General features: G+C 40.3%; 1 protein-coding gene across 5 annotated transcripts in view; it reads left to right on the top strand.

The window, feature by feature from the left end:
* The first annotated feature begins 211 nt into the window (after positions 1-211).
* Positions 212-22688, top strand: part of LOC133549077 (ELKS/Rab6-interacting/CAST family member 1-like) — a 76279-nt gene continuing 53802 nt past the window's right edge. For 4 of the 5 annotated variants that reach the window (XR_009806021.1, XR_009806020.1, XM_061894181.1 and 1 more), the window contains exons 1-3: positions 212-338; positions 10386-11134; positions 15210-15398. Coding sequence is in view for 3 of the 5 variants with exons in the window: in XM_061894181.1 (XP_061750165.1) it covers positions 10598-11134; positions 15210-15398 (726 nt within the window). In the remaining 2 variants the exon portion in view is untranslated. The remainder of the gene's footprint in view (positions 339-10385; positions 11135-15209; positions 15399-22688) is intronic. The other variant, XM_061894182.1, reaches the window with a different exon arrangement.

Here is a 22688-nt window from a genome sequence, read left to right as displayed (position 1 = left end):
TAAAAGGAAAAAAAATGTACGACGGAATGACAGACAGAAATACCCATTTATATATATATATTTATTTATTTATTAAAGGTAAATTGAGCAAATTGGCTATTTCTGGCATTTTACTGAAGTGTGTATCAAACTGGTAGCCCTTCGCATTAATCAGTACCCAAAAAGGTTGCTGACCCCTGGTATAGTGTACTCCGCTTCTCGTGACCGCGCACGCAGAAAAACGTCAGCGTGGCGAGGGAGAGTGTCGGCGGCGCGCGGAGAAGGTTTGATGACGTCACCGAGGCGCCCTGGCTGCTCCTGCTGGGCGAAAAAAAAAAAAAAAAAGATGGGAAAATCAGGTAAGACAAACTCTCGACTTACCGGCAGTGACAAATTACAATTTTTTTTCTGCCATTTAATGTTATATTGTTGGAGTAGCGACTTGGACGCCGGCGGACGGCAAAAAAAAAAAAAAAAAGCTGTTTTATTGCTGAGCTTTTTCTCGCTACTATTGTGTTAGGGAACGAGGAGGGGGAGAAAAAGGAGCTTCTTGCTCGGTGTCGTAATCATGTGAAAGCTTCTTAAAATGTACATTAACATTATTTTACCAAGTCGGAGTTTGTATTTTTATTCATTTGTACAAGCAGGAGAGTTTTATTCCCCCCCCCCTCCCTTCATTTGCTGCTTTCTACACGTCAACGTCCGCAAAGCAGTGACATTATTGCCGCGAAAACGTCACGTTTGGCTCGCCTGCCTCCAAAATAAACAAAAAAGAGAATTGGCCAATAGTTGGATTGTGGGAATAAATGTTGCATATTTACAAGGTAGAATGGTTAGCATTCCCCGTTAGCCGGGTAGGTTGACGTAACGTTAGCCGCTAGCAAAGAAAGGCCACGCAGGCTTGACTGCAAAATGTGTGCCAAATGTACTTTTATACAGGCGAACTATATGACCTACTAAGTCCTGGCACACCCGATTAGAATATAACAACACAATAGATCAGGCTTTGGTAATTATTTTAGCTCGGGAGGGGGGGACATTTAGAGAAAAAAAATGTATCTATCCATTCATCCATCTATCTATCTATCTATCTATCTATCTAGAGCGGAATATACGTTAGGTCAGGAAAATATACAGGGGATATATCATCCCGACAAGCCTGTTTCACAGGTTTCTCTGATAAAAATCCCCTGACGAGCATTTTTCTTAGTTATATTGTAAAATGTTTTTACTCGAATGGTTTAAATACAGGGGCTATATCATCCCGACAAGCCTGTTTCACAGGTTTCTCTGATAAAAATCCCCTGGCGAGCATTTTTCTTAGTTATATTGTAAAACGTTTTTACTCGAATGGTTTAAATACAGAGGCTGTATTATCCCTACAAGCCTGTTTCACAGGTATCTGTGATAAAATCCCCTGACGAGCATTTTTTATGCTAACGAACTATAACCTACTAAGTCCTGGCACACCCTATTATAATTTAACAATACAATAGATCAGGCTTTGGTAATTATTTTAGCTCGGGAGGGGGGGACATTTAGAGAAAAAAAATGTATCTATCTATCTATCTATCATCTATCTATCTATCTATCTATCTATCTATCTATCTATCTATTTAGAGTGGAATATACGTTAGGTCAGGAAAATATACAGGGGCTGTATCATCCCAACAAGCCTGTTTCACAGGTTCCTCTGATAAAAATCCCCTGACGAGCATTTTTCTTAGTTATATTGTAAAACGTTTTTATTCCAATGGTTTAAATACAAAGGCCATATCATACCGACAAGTCTGTTTCACAGGTTTCCCTGGGGATAAAATCCCCAGACGAGCATTTTTCTTAGTTATATTGTAAAACGTTTTTACTCGAATGGTTTAAATTCAGAGGTTGTATCATCCCTACAGGCCTGTTTGACAGGTTTCCCTGGGGATAAAATCCCCAGACGAGCTATTTTCTTAGTTATATTGTAAAACGTTTTTATTCGAATGGTTTAAATACAGAGGGTGTATCATCCCTACAAGCCTGTTTCACAGGTATCTCTGATAAAAATGCCCTGACGAGCATTTTTCTTAGTTATATTGTAAAACGTTTTCACTCGAATGGTTTAAATACAGAGGTTGTATCATCCCTACAAGCCTGTTTCACAGGTTTCCCTGGGGATAAAATTCCCAGAAGAGCATTTTTCTTAGTTATATTGTAAAACATTTTTACTCGAATGGTTTAAATACAGAGGTTGTATCATCCCTACAAGCCTGTTTCACAGGTATCTCTGGGGATAAAATCCCCAGACGAGCAATTTTCTTAGTTATATTGTAAAACGTTTTTACTTCAATGGTTTAAATACAGAGGCTGTATCATCCCTACAAGTCTGTTCCACAGGTAGCCCTGATAAAATCCCCTGATGAGCATTTTTTTCTAGATATATTGTAAAACATTTTTACTCGAATGGTTTAAATACTGAGGCTATATCATCCCTAAAAGCCTGTTTCACAGGTATCTCTGATAAAAATGCCCTGACGAGCATTTTTCTTAGTTATATTGTAAAACGTTTTGACTCGAATGGTTTAAATACAGAAGCTATATCATCCCGACAAACCTGTTTCACCGGTTTCCCTGGGGATAAAATCCCCAGACGAGCATTTTTCTTAGTTATATTGTACAACGTTTTGACTCGAATGGTTTAAATACAGAGGCTGTATGATCCCTACAAGCCTGTTTCACAGGTATCTCTGATAAAATCCCCTGATGAGCATTTTTTATACTGGTGAACTATAACCTACTAGGTCCTGGCACACCCGATTAGAATATAACAATACAATAGATCAGGCCTTGGTAATTATTTTAGCTTGGGGGGGGGGGGGGGGGGGTGGAATTTTGAGAAAAAAATGTATCTATCTATCTATCTATCTATCTATCTATCTATCTATCTATCTATCTATCTATCTAGAGCGGAATATACGTTAGGTCAGGAAAATATACAGGGGCTATATCATCCCGACAAGCCTGTTTCACAGGTTTCGCTGATAAAAATCCCCTGACGAGCATTTTTCTTAGTTATATTATAAAACATTTTTATTCCAATGGTTTAAATACAAAGGCCGTATCATCCCGACAAGCCTGTTTCACAGGGTTCCCTGTGGATAAAAATCGCTTGACTAGCATTTTTCTTAGTTATATTGTTAAAAGTTTTTACTTCAATGGTTTAAATACAGAGGCTGTATCATCCCTACAAGCCTGTTTCACAGGTATCTCTGATAAAATCCGCCTGACGAGCATTTTTCTTAGATATATTGTAAAAAGTTTTTACTCAAATGGTTTAAATACTGAGGCTATATCATCCCTACAAGCCTGTTTCGCAGGCTTCCCTGCTCGTCAGGGGATTTTTTATCCCCTGAGTAGCATTTTTCTTAGTTATATTATAAAACGTTTTTACTCGTTTAGTTTAAATACAGAGGCTGTATGTTCTCTACAAACCTGTTTCGCAGATTTCTTTGCTCGTTAGGGGATTTCTATCCCCTGAGGAGCATTTTTTTTTAGTTATATTGTAAAACGTTTTTACTCGAATGGTTTAAATACAGAGGCTATATCATCCCTACAAGCCTGTTTCGCAGGCTTCCCTGCTCGTCAGGGTTTTTTTATTCCCCGACGAGCATCTTTCTTAGTTATATTGTTAAACGTTTTTACTCGAATGGTTTAAATACAGAGGCTGTATCATCCCAACAAGCCTGTTTCGCAGGCTCCCCCTGACAAGCATTTTTCTTAGTTACCGTATTTCCTTGAATTGACGCCTGCCTTGAACTACTGCCGGGTCAAACTTGCTTCCCAAAATTATTAGCGCATGCTTACTATTACCGCCGGGTCAAATTGGTGACGTCACGAGTGGCGCTTCCCCTGTCGTCACTTTCAAAATGGCGGAGGCAGCAGGGTCGGCAACCTCTACCATTCAAAGAGCCGTTTCGACCCATTTCACAACGACAACGAAAGCCGAAAAACTATTTTGAAATGTATAATGAAATGACATAGCATAAGGAGTTTATTTTGCTTGTAATATTAGGTAAACCAGGGGTCTTGTTCATCAGCCACACCGGTTACACTGAAGGTTGTGATATAAACAAGTTTAACACTCTTACTAATATGTGCCACACTGTGAACCCACACCAAACAAGAATGACAAACACATTTCTGGAGAACATCTGCTCTGTAACACATTATAAACGCAACATAACAATTACCCTGAATGCAATGCATCCATGACTCTTCCTGACTATATTATACACCCCGCTAGCACCTTAGTTATTTTATAAAACGTTTGTACTCGAATGGTTTAAATAAAGAGGCTGTATCATCCCTACAAGCCCGTTTTGCAGATTTCCCTGCTCGTCAGGGGATTTTTATCCCCTAAGGAGCATTTTTCTTAGTTATATTGTAAAACGTATTTATTCGAAGGGTTTAAATACAGAGGCTATATCATCCCTACAAGCCTGTTTCGCAGATTTCCTTCCTTGTCAGGGGATTTTTATCCCCTGAGGAGCATTTCTCTTAGTTTTGAATCGAATGGTTTAAATACAGAGGCTATATCATCCCTACAAGCCTGTTTCACGGGCTTCCCTGCTAGTCAGGGGATAAAAATCCCGAGGAGCATTTTTCTTAGTTATATTGTAAAACGTTTTTACTCGAATGGTTTAAATACAGAAGCTGTATCATCCCTACAAGCCTGTTTCGCAGATTTCTCTGCTCTTTATTGGAATAAAACATTTTAGGGTACATTAAAAGCATGTTTATTATTGCATTTTAGAATGTTTACAGTATTTCCTTCAGTTAAGTGCCTTGAACCATCTACTAGTCCATGGCGTTTTTACTCGAATGGTTCAAATACAGAGGCTATATCATCCCTACAAGCCTGTTTCGCAAGTTTCCCTGATCGTCAGGGGATTTTGGGAAACCATTATTGTCTTTATTGGAAAAAAAATCTACATTTTGGTACCGGTACCAAAATATTGGTATGGCGACAACTAGGGCTGGGCGATATATCGAGCATACTCGATATATCGCGGGTTTGTTTCTGTGCGATATAGAAAATTACTAATTCATGATATTGGAGTATAGCGGCATGTGGTGCAAGCTGTGGTGCTAGCGGAGAGGTGCGAGTGGTAATACGAGAGAAAGACGGTGCGAATCTGGTAACAAATTAAGGAAGAAGAATTAATTCCCAAGAAAGACAGCAGGGAGTCCATCGTCTGGTGGTGGTTTGGCTTCAAGCGGGAAGATGTTGAACAGACAACCGTAACATGTCAAGTATGCGGCAAAAGCGTTGCTACAAAAAGGAGCATTACTGCTAATTTGTAGCATCATTTAAAAAGTCCCCCGCTAGAGCAGTGTTTTTCAACCTTTTTTGAGCCTCGGCACATTTTTTTGCGTTGAAAAATCCGCAGGCACACCACCAGCAGAAATCATTAAAAAACGAAACTCAGTTGACAGTAAAAAGTCGTTGTCGCAATAGTTGGATATGACTTTAAAGCATAAGCAAGCATGCATCACTATAGCTCTTGTCTCAAAGTAGGTGTACTGTCACCACCTGTCACATCACGCCCTGACTGGTTTTGAGTTTTTTTTGTGTTTTCCTGTTTAGTGTTTTAGTTCTTGTCTTACGCTCCTATTTTGGTGACTTTTTTTTTGGGTATTTTCCTGTAGCAGTTTCATGTCTTCCTTTGAGCAGTATTTCCAGCATCTACTTTGAATATTTCAGTTTCCATCCTTCTTTGTCACGTCATGTTCGGATGTACATTGTGGTCGCTGTCTTTGCTCCACAGTAAGTCTTTGCTGTCGTCCAGCATTCTCTTTTTGTTTATTTAGTAGCCAGTTCAGTCTTAGTTTCGTTCTGTCAATCAATCAATCAATCAATCAATCAATGTTTATTTATATAGCCCCAAATCACAAATGTCTCAAAGGACTGCACAAATCATTACGACTACAACATCCTCGGAAGAACCCACAAAAGGGCAAGGAAAACTCACACCCATTGGGCAGGAAGAATTCACATCCAGTGGGACGCCAGTGACAATGCTGACTATGAGAAACCTTGGAGAGGACCTCAGATGTGGGCAACCCCCCCCCTCCAGGGGACCGAAAGCAATGGATGTCGAGCGGGTCCAACATGATACTGTGAAAGTTCAATCCATAGTGGCTCCAACACAGCCGCGAGACTTCAGTTCAAGCGGATCCACGACAGTAGCGAGAGTCCCGTCCACAGGAGACCATCTCAAGCGGAGGCGGGTCAGCAGCGTAGAGATGTCCCCAATCGATACAGGCGAGCGGTCCATCCTGGGTCCCGACGAGCGGTCCATCCTGGGTCTCGACTCTGGACAGCCAGTACATCCATCCATATCGGACCGGACCCCCTCCACAAGGGAGGGGGGGACATAGGAGAAAGAAAAGAAGCGGCAGATCAACTGGTCTAAAAAGGAGGTCTATTTAAAGGCTAGAGTATACAGATGAGTTAAATGCTTCTACTGAGGTAGCATCTCGAACTGTTACCGCGAGGGCATTCCAGAGTACTGGAGCCCGAACGGAAAACGCTCTATAGCCCGCAGACTTTTTCTGCTTAGCCTTCCCTACGCTTCACTGCCTTTTCTTAGGAGTACTCACCTATTTGTTTATTTTTGTTTCAAGCATTAGACACCTTTTTACCTTTCCACTGCCTTCCGCTGTTCCTGACATCTACAAAGCAATTGGCTGCCTGCTGCCACCTACTGATATGGAAGAGTATTACACGGTTACTCTGCCGAGCTGGAGATAGCACCGACACTCAGCAACAACAACACATAATTTGCAGACTATAATTACTGATTTGCAAAAAATATTTTTAATCCAAATAGGTGAAAATAGATAATCTCCCACGGCACACGACCGTATCACGTGAAGTAGTTGAAAAACACTGCGCAGGAGAAGAAAGAGTGCTTGAAACTCCGCATGTCAACATCAACAAAATGCCCAAGCAACCATTTGTAGATCAACACCGTATGAAAAAAAATAGTCAACAACAGAAGGAGATAACATCCGCAGGAACCTACCACATATTTGATATCCTATTACGCAGCTCATTTTTATTTGACACTTATCGAAATATGTTGTGTGACATCATGCACAAAAGTGCACTTTATTTGTTTTAAACTATTGTAGTGGCGTTCTGTACAAAAAGCGCACTTTAATTTAGTGTTGTTTTGATGTGTCATCTTAGTGACATCATGCACAAAAGTGCACTAATAGCTAGGGGTGTAACGGTACACAAAAATTTCGGTTCGGTACGTACCTCGGTTTAGAGGTCACGGTCCGGTTCATTTTCGGTACAGTAAGAAAACAACAAAATATAAATTGTTTGCTCATTTATTTACCAAATTTGTAAACAACGGCTTGATTCTTTTAACATTGGGAACACTATAATAATTCTGCCCACGTCCATCAACATTAAACTGCCTCAAGTTGTTGCTCAGATTACATAAAATGACAAAACTTTTCTTCTACATATAAAAAGTACAACATTAAACAGTTTCAAGTGAACTCATCATGCTTAATTTATCCCAGTATTTGGGAAGCCTGTAGTTGATTTTATTATGTAAATGTTATATTTTTTATCAACATGTGATAGCAGGGACCCTGCCATTCAAAACTTTTCTGTCCGTAAAACACACACACACCGCAAAATGAGCTAACGTTACGCTAAAAGCTAATTAGCCTTCACCTCAAGCCAGAACTGCGAGTGAACTGAGCTGCAGTTTTAAGTTTGTAGAAGGTCAACGGGCTCATAGTGATGTTAGTAGTAGTTGACAGGGAGGTGTTTATTATCATTTGGGGAGAGTACACTGCCTTATGCTCACCTGCTAAACACCTTTGTGCTCGACGCTGAAGCATTTACTACATGCGCTCTGAATACGCACTGCTGATTGGCTGTTTGTAAATAACCAATCCGATGGTTGTGTGGGTGGGACAATGCTGGGTGCTGAGACAGAGGCAGAAGAAGCAAAGCAGCTTGTTAAGACTTTAGCTTAGAAACTCATTCGGTACACCCCAGTACCGAACTGAAACGGTTCAATACAAATACACGTACCGTTCCACCCCTAGTAATAGCTTGTTTTAAAATGTCTCTGACAATCTTGCACTTTGTGTTTTGGAAACGACATGAATGTTTGTGCCACTGTTCGATAACTGTTTAATAATTACACTTTTAGTTGTGATTTCCCTCTCTGCATGAAAGTTCAAAATATATATTAATGCAGTAGACACATAGAATCATCATACAGCTGTGATTATACCGTATTTCCTTGATAATTAATTGAAAACCTCTTCTCACTCCGGCGCTTACCAAAGGCATGCGGTAAAGGCAAGCATGCGCTTATAAATTTGAGTGTGATGTAAGGATACCATCATGAAAAGCACATTTAATAAAAAAAACATTATTATGGTCTTACCTTTACTTATAAGTGGAGTCCATGCGCAGCTCCTTCTGTGAATTGTGAAGTGAATTATATTTGTATAGCGCTTTTCTCAAGTCACTCAAAGCGCTTTACATAGTGACACCCAATATCTAAGTTACATTTAAACCAGTGTGGGTGGCACTGGGAGCAGGTGGGTAAAGTGTCTTGCCCAAGGACACAACGGCAGTGACTAGGATGGCACACACGGGAATCGAACCGGCAACCCTCAAGTTGCTGGCACGGCCACTCTACCAACCGAGCTATGCCGCCCCATTTTCAAAAAGCATGATCAAAAAGCATCAGGGTTTCCCACACATTCCTTTATTTGGGGCGGTATAGCTCAGTTGGTAGAGTGGCCGTGCCAGCAACTTGAGGGTTGCAGGTTCGATTCCCGCTTCCGCCATCCTAGTCACTGCCGTTGTGTCCTTGGGCAAGACACTCTACCCACCTGCTCCCAGTGCCACCCACACTGGTTTAAATGTAACTTAGATATTGGGTTTCACTATGTAAAGCGCTTTGAGTCACTAGAGAAAAGCGCTATATAAATAAAATTCACTTAATTCACTTATTTGTGGCGGGCCGCCACGAATAAAAGACAAAAAAATTTATTAAATTTTTTATTTTATTTTATTTTATTTTATTTTTCCGGCTTTTGACTCGCTCGACCGCTCATAAAAGCAATGGGACTCTGTCTGTGAATGGAGCTTGTAGTTACATATTATATAAATATGTAAATATTATATAAATATGTATAAAAATATGTACATAAACTTTTGTAATTATATTCCAACACCGCAGTCTTCTTGGACATCGCCCCACCCCCCCGCCGCCCGACCACACCACCACAAATAGATGCCTGACCTGAGGAAAACACTGAGCACCGATAACTTGTTTATAGAAGTCTTCCTTATCTTTCTTCAGTTTTAAAAGTCTCTCTGTCTCGATGGAGATCTTCCTTTATTACCTCCTGCTTCGATTGAAAGTCCAGTTTAGAAAACGGTTTTATTTTAGATATGTAATCCTCCATGTTGAAAGTGCAAGCGAGAGGAAAAAATAAACACACGCCGCCCACTCTTGCTGTTTGTTGTCACTTCTTCTGCAGCCGAGTAGTCGCAAGAAGGACCACTAGCGCCCTCTACCACCAGGAGGCGGGAGTCATTTAATGACTCATATTTGACACACGCAGCTACGGTATATTAATAAAACATAGCTGCTTACTGTTCTTTTTAGCATATTCAATAGCTTGGACCTTAAATCCTACTGAATAGCTCTTAATCTTCTTCAAATTATTGAAATCAGCCTCCTCCGTTTTGAAAATGATGACAAGGTGAAGTGTCACTCGTGACGTGACGAGTTTGACCCGGTGGAAATTCTAGACATGCGCTAATAAAAATTATATTTTGCGAGCCGGCGGTAATGCGCTAATTATTTTGCGAAATAAGTTTGACCCGGCAGTAATTCTAGACAGGTGCATACTCTATACCCGGCGGCAATTCAAGGAAATTCGGTATAAATACGGTGGGGCGGCATAGCTCGGTTGGTAGAGTGGCCGTGTCAGCAACTTGAGGGTTGCAGGTTCGATTCCCGCTTGTGCCGTCCTAGTTGCTGCCGTTGTGTCCTTGGGCAAGACACTTTACCCACCTTCTCCCAGTGCCACCCACACTGGTTTAAATGGAACTTAGATATTGGGTGTCACTTTGTAAAGTGCTTTGAGTCACTTGAGAAAAGCGCTATATAAATAAAATTCACTTCACTTCACTATATATGTATTGTGGCATGGCCTAAAAATATCGAGATATTAAAAAAGGCCGTATCGCCCAGCCCAAGGGACAACTCCAGTGTGAAGTGGAGTTGTGCGTCCAACACAAAGCATGTTGTTGAATTTCTCGCCATCTCACTGGTTAAAAGTGTTGATTTTTTTTTTTTTTTTGACAGGGAAGTGTTTCTTCTCTGCAGATTGGAGTCTTATTTAGCGAGAGCGGCTGCACGGGCTCCCGGTGCCGAGGGGACATCTGCGCGTGCCGCCTGTCGCTCTGAACGCGGAGGGACTTATTTGATCATGAACACTGAGCTGTGCGCCTCCAGCTGAGCAAGCTCGCCACACCCACAAATCCGCCAGATTATTTAACCCACACCTCCTTTTCAACATGTACGGTAGCGCCCGCTCCGTCGGCAGAGGGGACGCCAACCACGGCGGCGGCCAGGGGTCCGGCCGCTCCCCTCGGCTCCCGCGCTCCCCCCGCATGGGCCACCGTCGCACCAACAGCACGGGAGGAAGCGGAGGCGGTCCGGGGGGACCCGGAGGCAAGACGCTCTCCATGGAGAACATCCAGTCCCTCAACGCCGCGTACGCCACGTCTGGACCCATGTACCTGAGCGACAACGAGGTGGCCATGAGCGGCGGCGGCGGCGGCGGCGAGCACCTGCCCAAGACCGTGGGAGTGGCCGTGACCACCATGGGGAGACAGAGGGTGACCTACGGATCCAGGAGCAGCAGCAGCAGCGGCGGAGTGGTGGCGGCGAGCACCCCCAACATCTCAACCTCAGGCGCGGTGCTGCCTGCAGGACTGATGGCGGGGGACGCCTTGGCTTTCGGGGACCACCACATGGCGTCGACTGTACCCCATTCTTTACGGCAGGCCAGGGACAACACCATACTGGACCTTCAGACACAACTTAAAGAGGTTAGGTTAAAGTACCAATCATAGTCACACACATGAGGTGCAGCGAAATTATTCTCTGCATTTGACCTAATCACCCTTGATCACCCCCTGGGAGGTGAGGGGAGCAGTGAGCAGCAGCGCTGGCCTGCGCCCGGGAATAATTTTTGGTGATTTAACCCCCAATTCCAACCCTTGATGCTGAGTGCCGAGCAGGGAGGTAACGGCTCCCATTTTTTATCGTCTTTGGTATGACTCGGTATGCTAGGGGATGTTCATTTCTAAATGTCTCCGAATGTTCTGAACTCCTGTTTCAATGCCAGCATGGTATTAAATAGACCCGCTAGGTGGCTACATATGAGCGTTACTGCTAAACTACACACATGAGACCATTACTTCAAAGGCTTTTACCGTATTTTTCGGAGTATAAGTCGCACCGGCCGAAAATGCGTAATAAAGAAGGAAAAAAACATATATAAGTCGCATTTTTGGGGGAATTTTATTTGCTCAAATCTGGACAAAATCTTCTTCAACAATTATAGAAAAATACCCGGATTTCCCATAGTTCCTTTTTTTTTTTTTTTGGGGGCATTTTTTCTATTCAAAATGAATTGGCTATTTTTCAAACTTCTACAATTCCCCCATTTTTCAAACCATTCCACCTTCAACACATTCAACCATTCTGGAGATTCAAACTTCCCTTTTTCCAAATACCAAACAATTTCAGGATTTTCCAGAATTTCTGGTTTCCCAAACCCTATTTCCACCCTTTTTTCTGGCGACTATTCCTTAAACATTTTTCAACTCATTTCAACCGTTCCACCGTCAGAACATTCCCTCTTAATTAGGACAAAAAACAAAGCTGTGTTTTGAACTGGAAAATTTCCCGGTTTTCCCGAAATTCTCGGAATTCCATAATACCATTTCTCAATTCAACATGTTACTACTTCAACATTTCTCCACCGATTTGAACAATTTCAACACCAACCAATTCAGCTCAATTAGGACATTTATGCTCTTAATATTATTTTTTTTTTAATCCCGCTTTTCCCCAAATTTCCAGGAAAATCCCATTGAAATGCATGGGACATTTTTCCAAGTTGCAAAATTCCCAGTTTTCAACCCATTCAAACCATTCCACCTTCAACACATTCAACCATTCTGGAAATTCAAACTTCCCTTTTTCCAAGTACCGAAAAATTCCAGGATTTTCCAGAATTTCTGGTTCCCCAAACCCTATTTCCACCCTTTTTTCTGGCGACTATTCCTTAAACATTTTTCAACGCATTTCAACCGTTCCACCGTCAAAACTTTCCTCTTAATTCGGACAAAAAACAAAATTTGTTTTTTGAACTGGAAAAATTCCCGGCTTTCCCGAAATTCTCAGAATTCCTTAATACCATTTCTCAATTCAACATGTTACTACTTCAACATTTCTTCACCGATTTAAACAATTTCAACACCGACCAATTCAGCTCAATTAGGACATTTATGCTCTTAATATATATATTTTTTTTAATCCCGCTTTTCCCCAAATTTCCAGGAAATTCCCATTGAAATGCATGGGACATTTTTCCAAGTTGCAAAATTCCCATAGTTTTCCACCCATTCAAACCATTCCACTTGTAACACATTCAACTGTTCTGGATATTCAAACTTCCCTTTTTCCATGTACCAAACAATTCCAGGATTTTCCAGAATTTCTGGTTTCCCAAACACTATTTCCACCCTTTTTTCTAGCGACCACTGCTTCCACATTTTTCAACGCATTTCAACCGTTCCACCGTCAAAACTTCCCTCTTAATTCGGACAACTGGAAAAATTCCCGGTTTTCCCGAAATTCCGGGAAGTCCGAAATGCCATTTCTCAATTCAACATGTTCCTTCAACATTTCTCCACCGATTTGAAAAATGTCAACACCAACAATTTCAACTCATTCAGACCATTCAAGTTTATTTGATCATTTTCAAAAAAATTCCCGCTTTTCCCGAAATTCCCAATTTTTTCTGAAATTCCCAATGAAATCAATGGAGCATTCTTCAAAGTTCCACTACTTCCACATTTTCTATCTGATTCAGACAGTTTCAACTTCAAAATATTCAGCCTGTTCAGGAATTGTGTGCTCTTCTTCAAAAATTATAGAAAAATACCCAGATTTCCCATAGTTCCTTTTTTTTTTTTTTTTTTTTTGCATTTTCCCTATTCAAAATGAATTGGCCATTTTTCAAACTTCTACAATTCCAACATTATTGAATCCATTCAAACCATTCCACCTTCAATACATTCAACCATTCTATAAATTCAAACTTCCCTTTTTCCAAGTATCAAACAGTTCCAGGATTTTCCAGAATTTCTGGTTTCCCAAACCCTATTTCCACCCTTTTTTCTATTGACTATTCCTTTAACGTTTTTCAACGCATTTCAACCGTTCCACCGTCAAAACATTCCTCTTAATTAGGACAAAAAACAAAGCTGTGTTTTGAACTGGAAAATTTCCCGGTTTTCCCGAAATTCTCGGAATTCCATAATACCATTTCTCAATTCAACATGTTACTACTTCAACATTTCTCCACCGATTTAAACAATTCCAACACCAACCAATTCAGCTCTATTAGGACATTTATGCTCTTAATATTATTTTTTTAAATCCCGCTTTTCCCCAAATTTCCAGGAAATTCCCATTCAAATGCATGGGACATTTTTCTGAGGTTGCAAAATTCCCACATTTTTCACACCATTCCACCTTCAACACATTCAACCATTCTGGAAATTCAAAATTCAATTTTTCCAAGGATTCTCCAGAATTTCTGGTTTCCCAAACACTATTTCCACCCTTTTTTCTAGCGACCACATCTTCCACATTTTTCAACGCATTTCAACCGTTCCACCGTCAAAACTTCCCTCTTAATTCGGACAACTGGAAAAATTCCCGGTTTTCCCGAAATTCCGGGAAGTCCGTAATGCCATTTCTCAATTCAACATGTTCCTTCAACATTTCTCCACCGATTTGACAAATGTCAACACCAACTATTTCAACTCATTCAGACCATTCAAGTTTATTGTATCATTTTCAAAAGAATTCCCACTTTTCCCGAATTTCCCTTTTTTTTTTCTGAAATTCCCAATGAAATCAATGAAGCATTCTTCAAAGTTCCACTACTTCCACATTTTCTATCTGATTCAGACAGTTTCAACTTCAAAATATTCAGCTTGTTCAGGAATTGTGTGCTCTTCTTCAAAAATTATAGAAAAATACCCAGATTTCCCATAGTTCCTTTTTTTTTTTTTTTTTGCATTTTCCCTATTCAAAATGAATTGGCCATTTTTCAAACTTCTACAATTCCAACATTATTGAATCCATTCAAACCATTCCACCTTCAACACATTCAACCATTCTGTAAATTCAAACTTCCCTTTTTCCAAGTATCAAACAGTTCCAGGATTTTCCAGAATTTCTGGTTTCCCAAACCCTATTTCCACCCTTTTTTCTATTGACTATTCCTTTAACATTTTTCAACGCATTTCAACCGTTCCACCGTCAAAACATTCCTCTTAATTCGGACAAAAAACAAAATTTGTTTTTAGAACTGGAAAAATTCCCGGCTTTCCCGAAATTCTCGGAATTCCTTAATACCATTTCTCAATTCAACATGTTACCACTTCAACATTTCTCCACCGATTTAAACAATTCCAACACCAACCAATTCAGCTCAATTAAGACATTTATGCTCTTAATATTTTTTTTAAAAAATCCCGCTTTTCCCCAAATTTCCAGGAAATTCCCATTGAAATATATGAGACATTTTTCCAAGTTGCAAAATTCCCACATTTTTCAACCACCTTCAACACATTCATCCATTCTGGAAATTCAATCCAACACTTTCCCAAGTTCCAAACCAAATTTCGGTTTCCCTGGAAATTGAAACTCTTTAACATTCAAACCATTTTAGCGTTTAAATGATTTCAACCATTTCTACAATAATCCTACATTCCATTAGCATTTTCACTTCAACTTCAACATTGGAGCTTTCACACAGGAATTGCCTCATCTAGTTTGAAGACCTTGTTTTCACGCTCCGGTTTCATCTCCGTGTCCTAGGTTCTGCGGGAAAACGAGTTGCTGCGGCGGGAAGTGGAAGTCAAAGAGAGCAAGCTGAGCTCGTCCATGAATTCCATCAAGACGTTTTGGAGCCCGGAGTTGAAAAAGGAGCGAGCGCTGCGCAAGGACGAGGTGTCAAAGATTTCCGTGTGGAAGGAACAATACCGTGTGATTCAAGACGAGGTTCAGGTGGGCATTTTCATACATTGCTAAAAGTATTTGGCCGCCTGCCTTGACTCACATATGAACTTCAAGTGCCAACCCATAGGGTTCAATATGATGCGGGTCCACCTTTTTGACTTAGACTTCCTTTCATTGCCATTAAAATTTGAACTTCACAGTACAGTCAGGACTCTGTGCAAGCCAGTCAGGTTCATCCACACCAGACTCTGTCATCCATGTCTTTATGGACCTTGCTTTGTGCACTGGTACACAGTCATGTTGGAAGTGGAAGGGGCCCCGCGCCAAACGGTTCCCACAAAGTTGGGAGCATGGAATTGTCCAAAATGCTTTGGTATCCTGGAGCATTCAAATTTCCTTTCACTGGAAATAAGGGGCCAAGCCCAACTCCTGAAAACCAACCCCACACCATAATTCCTCCTCCACCAAATTTCACACTGGGTACAATGCAGTCCGTAATTGTACAGTTGTCCTGGCAACCTCCAAACCCGGACTCGTCCCTCAGATTGCCAGATGGAAAAGCGTGATTCATCACTCCAGAAAAGGCGTCTCCACTCCTCCACAGTCCAGTGGTGACGTGCTTTACAGCACTGCATCCCAAGCTTTGCATTGGACTTGGTGATGTATGGCTTAGATGCAGTTGCCCGGCCATGGAAACCCATTCCATGAAGCTCTCTGCGTACTGTACGTGGGCTAATTGGATGGTCACATGAAGTTTGGAGCTCTGTAGCAACTGACTGTGCAGAAAGTCTTTGCACTATGCGCTGACCCCTCTCTTGTCAGTTTACGTGGCCTACCACTTGGTGGCTGAGTTGCTGTTGTTCCCAAACTCATTTTCTTGTAATAAAGACCACAGTTGACTTTGGAATATTTAGGACATTTCACGACTGGATTCGTTGCACAGGTGGCATCCTATGACAGTTCCACGCTGGAAATCACTGAGAGCGGCCAATTCTTTCACAAATGTTGGTAGAAACAGTTTCCATGCCTAGTACAGTAATAATGTTGTGGTAGTACAGTAATAATGTTGTGGTAGTACAGTAATAATGTTGTGGTAGTACAGTAATGTTGTGGTAGTACAGTAATAATGTTGTGGTAGTACAGTAATGTGGCACTACAGTAATTATGTTGTGGTAGTACAGTAATAATGTTGTGGTAGTTCAGTAATGTTGTGGTAGTACAGTAATAATGTTGTGGTAGTTCAGTAATGTTGTGGTAGTACAGTAATAATGTTGTGGTAGTACAGTAATAATGTTGTGGTAGTACAGTGGTAATGTTGTGGTAATACAGTAATGTGGAAGTACAGTAATGTTGTGGTAGTACAGTAATAATGTTGTGGGAGTTCACTAATGTTGTGGTAGTACAGTAATGTTGTGGTAGTACATTAATGTTGTGGTAGTACAGTAACAATGTTGTGTTAGTAAAGTAACGATGTTGTGGTAGTACAGTAATAATGTTGTGGTAGAACAGTAATGTTTTGGTAATGCATTAATAATGTTGTGATAGTACAGTAATAATGTTGTGGTAGTACAGTAATAATGTTGTGGTAGTACAATAACAATGTCGTGGTGGTAAAGTAATGATGTGGTAGTACAGTAATGTTGTGGTAGTATAGTAATAATGTTGTGGTAGTTCAGTAATGTTGTGGTAGTACAGTAATGTTGTGGTAGTACAGTAACAATGTTGTGTTAGTAAAGTAACGATGTTGTGGTAGTACAGTAATGTTGTGGTAGTACAGTAATAATGTTGTGGTAGAACAGTAATGTTTTGGTAGTGCATTAATAATGTTGTGATAGTACAGTAATAATGTTTTGGTAGTACAGTAATAATGTTGTGGTAGTACAATAACAATGTCGTGGTGGTAAAGTAATGATGTGGTAGTACAGTAATGTTGTGGTAGTATAGTAATAATGTTGTGGTAGTTCAGTAATGTTGTGGTAGTACAGTAATTATGATATGGTAGTTCAGTAATGTTGTACAGTAATTATGATGTGGTAGTACAGTAATGTTCTGGTAGTACAGTAATGTTGTGGTACTAGTGTAATGTTGTGGTAGTTCAGTAATGTTGTGGTAGTACAGTAATAATGTTGTGGTAGTTCAGTAATGTTGTGGTAGTACAGTAATAATGTTGTGGTTGTGTAATAATGTTGTGGTAGTACAGTGGTAATGTTGTGGTAATACAGTAATAATGTCGTGGAAAGTACAGTGATGTTGTGGTAGTACAGTAACAATTTTGTGGTAGTACAGTAACAATGTTGTGGTAGTACAGTAATGTTGTGGTAGTACAGTAATAATGTTGTTGTAGTACAGTAATGTTGTGGTAGTACAGTAATAATGTTGTGGTAGTACAGTAACAATGTTGTGGTAGTACAGTAATAATGTTGTGGTAGTACAGTAATAATGTTGTGGTAGTACAGTAATTATGTTGTGGTAGTACAGTAACAATGTTGTGGTAGTACAGTAACAATGTTGTGGTAGTACAGTGATAATGTTGTGGTAGTACAGTGATAATGTTGTGGTAGTACAGTAATAATGTTGTGGTAGTACAGTAATGTGGTAGTACAGTAATGTGGTAGTACAGTAATGTTGTGGTAGTACAGTAATAATGTTGTGGTAGTACAGTAATAATGTTGTGGTAGTACAGTAATAATGTTGTGGTAGTACAGTAATAATGTTGTGGTAGTTCAGTAATAATGTTGTGGTAGTACAGTAATAATGTTGTGGTAGTACAGTAACAATGTTGTGGTAGTACAGTAATAATGTTGTGGTAGTACAGTAATAATGTTGTGGTAGTACAGTAATAATGTTGTGGTAGTTCAGTAATAATGTTGTGGTAGTACAGTAATAATGTTGTGGTAGTACAGTAATAATGTTGTGGTAGTACAGTGATAATGTTGTGGTAGTACAGTAATAATAAGGCTGTCCAATGTCTTGTGGAGGAGGCTGAATTGAAGCGAAGAAGCCATGATTGTTCCATCATGATCCTTAATGAAAGGGCAGCCCCTCTAATGTTCCTCCTGCTGGGTCACACAATCACTGTGGACTAATTCCACTAATGTCTCACCAGCGGCGCGCTAACGAGTGGGTGTCGTAATTTAAAGATGTCTGCTTTCACATGTCTGCCTGCACCTCCAAGGCCTTTTGCTCTTGTGTATATACAGTCCTGGTCAAAAGTTGGCTTTCTGACATGGACTTGTTTCTTCAGCGTTGTCCACACGTTTAAGTCGGGACTTTGGGAAGGCCTTTCTAAAACCTTCATTCTAGCCTGATTTAGCCATTGCTTTACCACTTTTGACGTGTTTTTGGGGTCATTGTCCAACTGCGCCCAAGACCCAACATCCAGGTCTGATGATTTTAGCTTGTCCTGAAAAATTTGTAGGTAATCCTCCTTTTTCATTGTCCCATTTACTCTCTGTAAAGCACAATTTCCATTGGCAGCAAAACAGGCTCAGAGCATAATACTACCACCACCATGCTTGACGGTGTGCATGGTGTTCCTGGGATTAAAGGCCTCACTTTTTGTCCTCCAAACATATTCAATCAATCAATGTTTATTTAGGGGAGACCAAAAAGCTATGGACATAGAGTGGGTCTAAATTAATATAGTGATAGTCCAGTCCATAGTGGATCTTACATAATATTGTGAAAGTCCAGTCCATAGTGGATCTAACATAATAGTGTGAGAGTCCAGTCTATAGTGGATCTAACACAATAGTGATAGTCCAGTTTATAGTGGATCGAACATAATAGTGAGAGTCGAGTCCATAGTCGATCTAACATAATAGTGTGAGAGTCCAGTCCATAGTGGATCTAACATAATAATTTGCGAATCCAGTCCATAGTGGATCTAACATAATAGTGAGAGTCCAGTCCATAGTGGGTCTAACATATTGTTTTAGTCCAGTCCATAGTGGGTCTAATATATTGTGAGAGTCCAGTCCATAGTGGATCTAACATAATAGTGTGAGAGTCCAGTCCATAGTGGATCTAACGTAATAGTGAGAGTCCAGTCCATAGTGGATCTAACATAATATTGTGAAAGTCCAGTCCATAGTGGATCTAACGTAATAGTGAGAGTCCAGTCCATAGTGGATCTAATGTAATAGTGAGAGTCCAGTCCATAGTGGGGCCAACAGGAGACCATCCCGAGCGGAGACGGGTCAGCAGCATGGAGATGTCCCCAACTGATGCACAAGCGAGCAGTCCACCCCGGGTCCCGACTCGGACAGCACAGCACTTCATCCATGGCCACCGGACCTGTGCCCCTTTGAGAGGGTATAAGAGGAGAAAAGAAAAGAAAAGGCAGATCAACTGGTCTAAAAAGGAGGTCTATTTAAAGGCTAGAGTATACAAATGAGTTTTAAGATGGGACTTAAATGCTTCTACTGAGGTAGCATCTCTAACTGTTACCGGGAGGGTTTCCCAGAGTACTGGAGCCCCAATAGAAAACACTCTATATCCCGCAGACTTTTTTTGGGCTCTGGGTATTGTGGCCAAACAGGCTCCATTTTTGTTTCATCTGACATCACCTGGACAAAGATAAGAGCTTCTGTAGGAAGGTTCTGACCAAATAATATATATATATATATATATATATATATATATATATATATATATATATATATATATATATATATATATATAAAATTATTGATTGATAGTATAACAGTATAGGAACAGGAAGCAACAAATATTAAGGTGTCTACAGTCCTTTGGCAGTTGAGTAGTGACAATAGTATGAACAAAGGTAATGGAACTATATGACTTCTTTATACTCTTGTTTTTACATTATTTACAGTCATAATGGATTCGCTTTTATATGGCGCTTTTCTATTATTAAATACTCAAAGCGCTCACAGAAAATTGGGAACCCATCATTCAGGTTCAAACACTGACGACATGTATTAATCAGACAAGAAGCAAGGAACCATGCAGAGACAGAGTTCAATTTAGCTCATGAGGAGAACGCATGGAGCTGCACACTTAGTCACAGTCTCACCCTACGTTCTAAGGTTCCCTCTTTTCATTCAGAGTTCTATAGTCAACATCACTGAGGCCGCCTCTAAAAGGAGTGGTCACATATATTATGCAAAGCAGGTCCAGGACGCACAGTACGTGAAGGAATGGGCACAGTACGTGAAGGAATTCATTCACCAGTGTGAGTGGCACCGGGGGCAAGGGTGAAGTGTCCTGCCCAGGGACACATTGGCAGCGATTTGAATGTCAAGAGGCGGGGAGCGAGCCTGCAACCCTCAGGTTTCTGGCACGGCCGCTCTACCCACTTCGCCTTACCGCCCCACAGTCATTGAATGAACAGTATTTTAGTCCGGTAATTCCAGTGGTATGTAAAGTAATTATTGTGCGTGCGGTTTTGTGCAATTGTAATAAAGTGTTAATCGACTATGCAGTGGCTTGGGGATAGAAGCTCCTCCTGTTGATGTGGAAATGGTTGCGTGGGCATTTTGTTGAACGGAGATGTTGACATGCAGAGTTTCAAGGACTGGCGGGTGACTTTTCAAATGACGCTACACATTACTTTTTGTAGCAACGCTTTTGCCGCATAACTGACATATTATGGCTGTCTGTTCAACATCTCCCCTCTTGAAGCCAATCCACCGTGGACCCCGTGGTGTTTTTCTTTGGACTGAATTCTTCTTTCATTTTCTACCAGATTCGCACCTTCTTTCTCTCCGCTAGCATCACAGCTAATGTTACGCAGGCCGCTGTTTAATAAGTACAACACTTATTGTATTAACACTTTTTAGGGCACAACAAAAACCTAAAAACACACCATAAACTATACACTACTGCCATTTAATGTCTTGCCCTTGCATCTGTAATTATACTCCAAAAACGTTCAATTTTTACAAAATGTGTTAGCTTGATGCTAACACATTTAGATAGCAGCCTATCTATTTTCCATTATAGGCTGCGGTTAGCATTAGCAATTTTACATGGCGATTTCAACACCTCCAAATGTGTTAATTAAAACTTCAACTAAGATGCACGGTACAATCAAACAGCTGCTGTGTAATAAGTACAGTACCCAAAGTATTGACACTTTTTAGGGCGCAACAAAAACCTAAACAACACACCATAAACTATATACTACTGCCATTTAATGTTTTGCCCTTGCAACTGTAATTATACTCCAAAAAACGTTCAATTTTTACAAAATGTGTTAGCTTGATGCTAATTTACATTGGATTTTCCATAGATAGGCTGCGGTTAGCATTGGCGATTTTACATGGCGATTTCAATACCTTCAAATGTGTTATTAAAACTTCAATTAAGATGCACGGTACAATCAAACAGCTGCTGTGTAATAAGTACAGTACCTACAGTATTAACACTTTTCAGGGCGCAATCAAACCCTAAACAACACACCATAAACTTTACACGACTGCCATTTAATGTTTTGCCCTTGCAAATGTAATTATACTCTGAAAAACGTTAAATTTTTACAAAATTTGTTAGCTTGATGCTAATTTACATTGGATTTTCCATAGATAGGCTGCGGTTAGCATTGGCAATTTTACATGGCGATTTCAATACCTCCAAATGTGTTATTAAAACTTCAATTAAGATGCACGGTACAATCAAACAGCTGCTGTGTAATAAGTACAGTACCTACAGTATTAACACTTTTCAGGGCGCAACAAAACCCTAAGCAACACACCATAAACTATATACTACTGCCATTTAATGCCTTGCCCTTGCAACTGTAATTATACTCCAAAAAATGTTCAATTTTTACCAAATGTGTTAGCTTGATGCTAATTTTCATTGGATTTTCCATAGATAGGCTGTGGTTAGAATTGGCGATTTCAATACCTCCAAATGTGTTATTAAAACTTCAATTAAGATGCACGGTACAATCAAACAGCTGCTGTGTAATAAGTACAGTACCTACAGTATTAACACTTTTTAGGGCGCAACAAAAACCTAAACAACACACCATAAGCTATACACTAATGCCATTTAATGTTTTGCCCTTGCAAATGTAATTATACTCCAAAAAACGTTGAATTTTTACAAAATGTGTTAGCTTGATGCTAATTTACATTGGATTTTCCATAGATAGGCTGCGGTTAGCATTGGCGATTTTACATGGCGATTTCAATACCTTCAAATGTGTTATTAAAACTTCAATTAAGATGCACGGTACAATCAAACAGCTGCTGTGTAATAAGTACAGTACCTACAGTATTAACACTTTTCAGGGCGCAATCAAACCCTAAACAACACACCATAAACTTTACACGACTGCCATTTAATGTTTTGCCCTTGCAAATGTAA

The sequence above is a fragment of the Nerophis ophidion genome, linkage group LG03 (genome assembly GCF_033978795.1).
Source record: "Nerophis ophidion isolate RoL-2023_Sa linkage group LG03, RoL_Noph_v1.0, whole genome shotgun sequence".
NCBI classification, from domain to species: Eukaryota; Metazoa; Chordata; class Actinopteri; order Syngnathiformes; family Syngnathidae; genus Nerophis; species Nerophis ophidion.
This window is presented reverse-complemented; position numbering and strand designations above follow the sequence as displayed.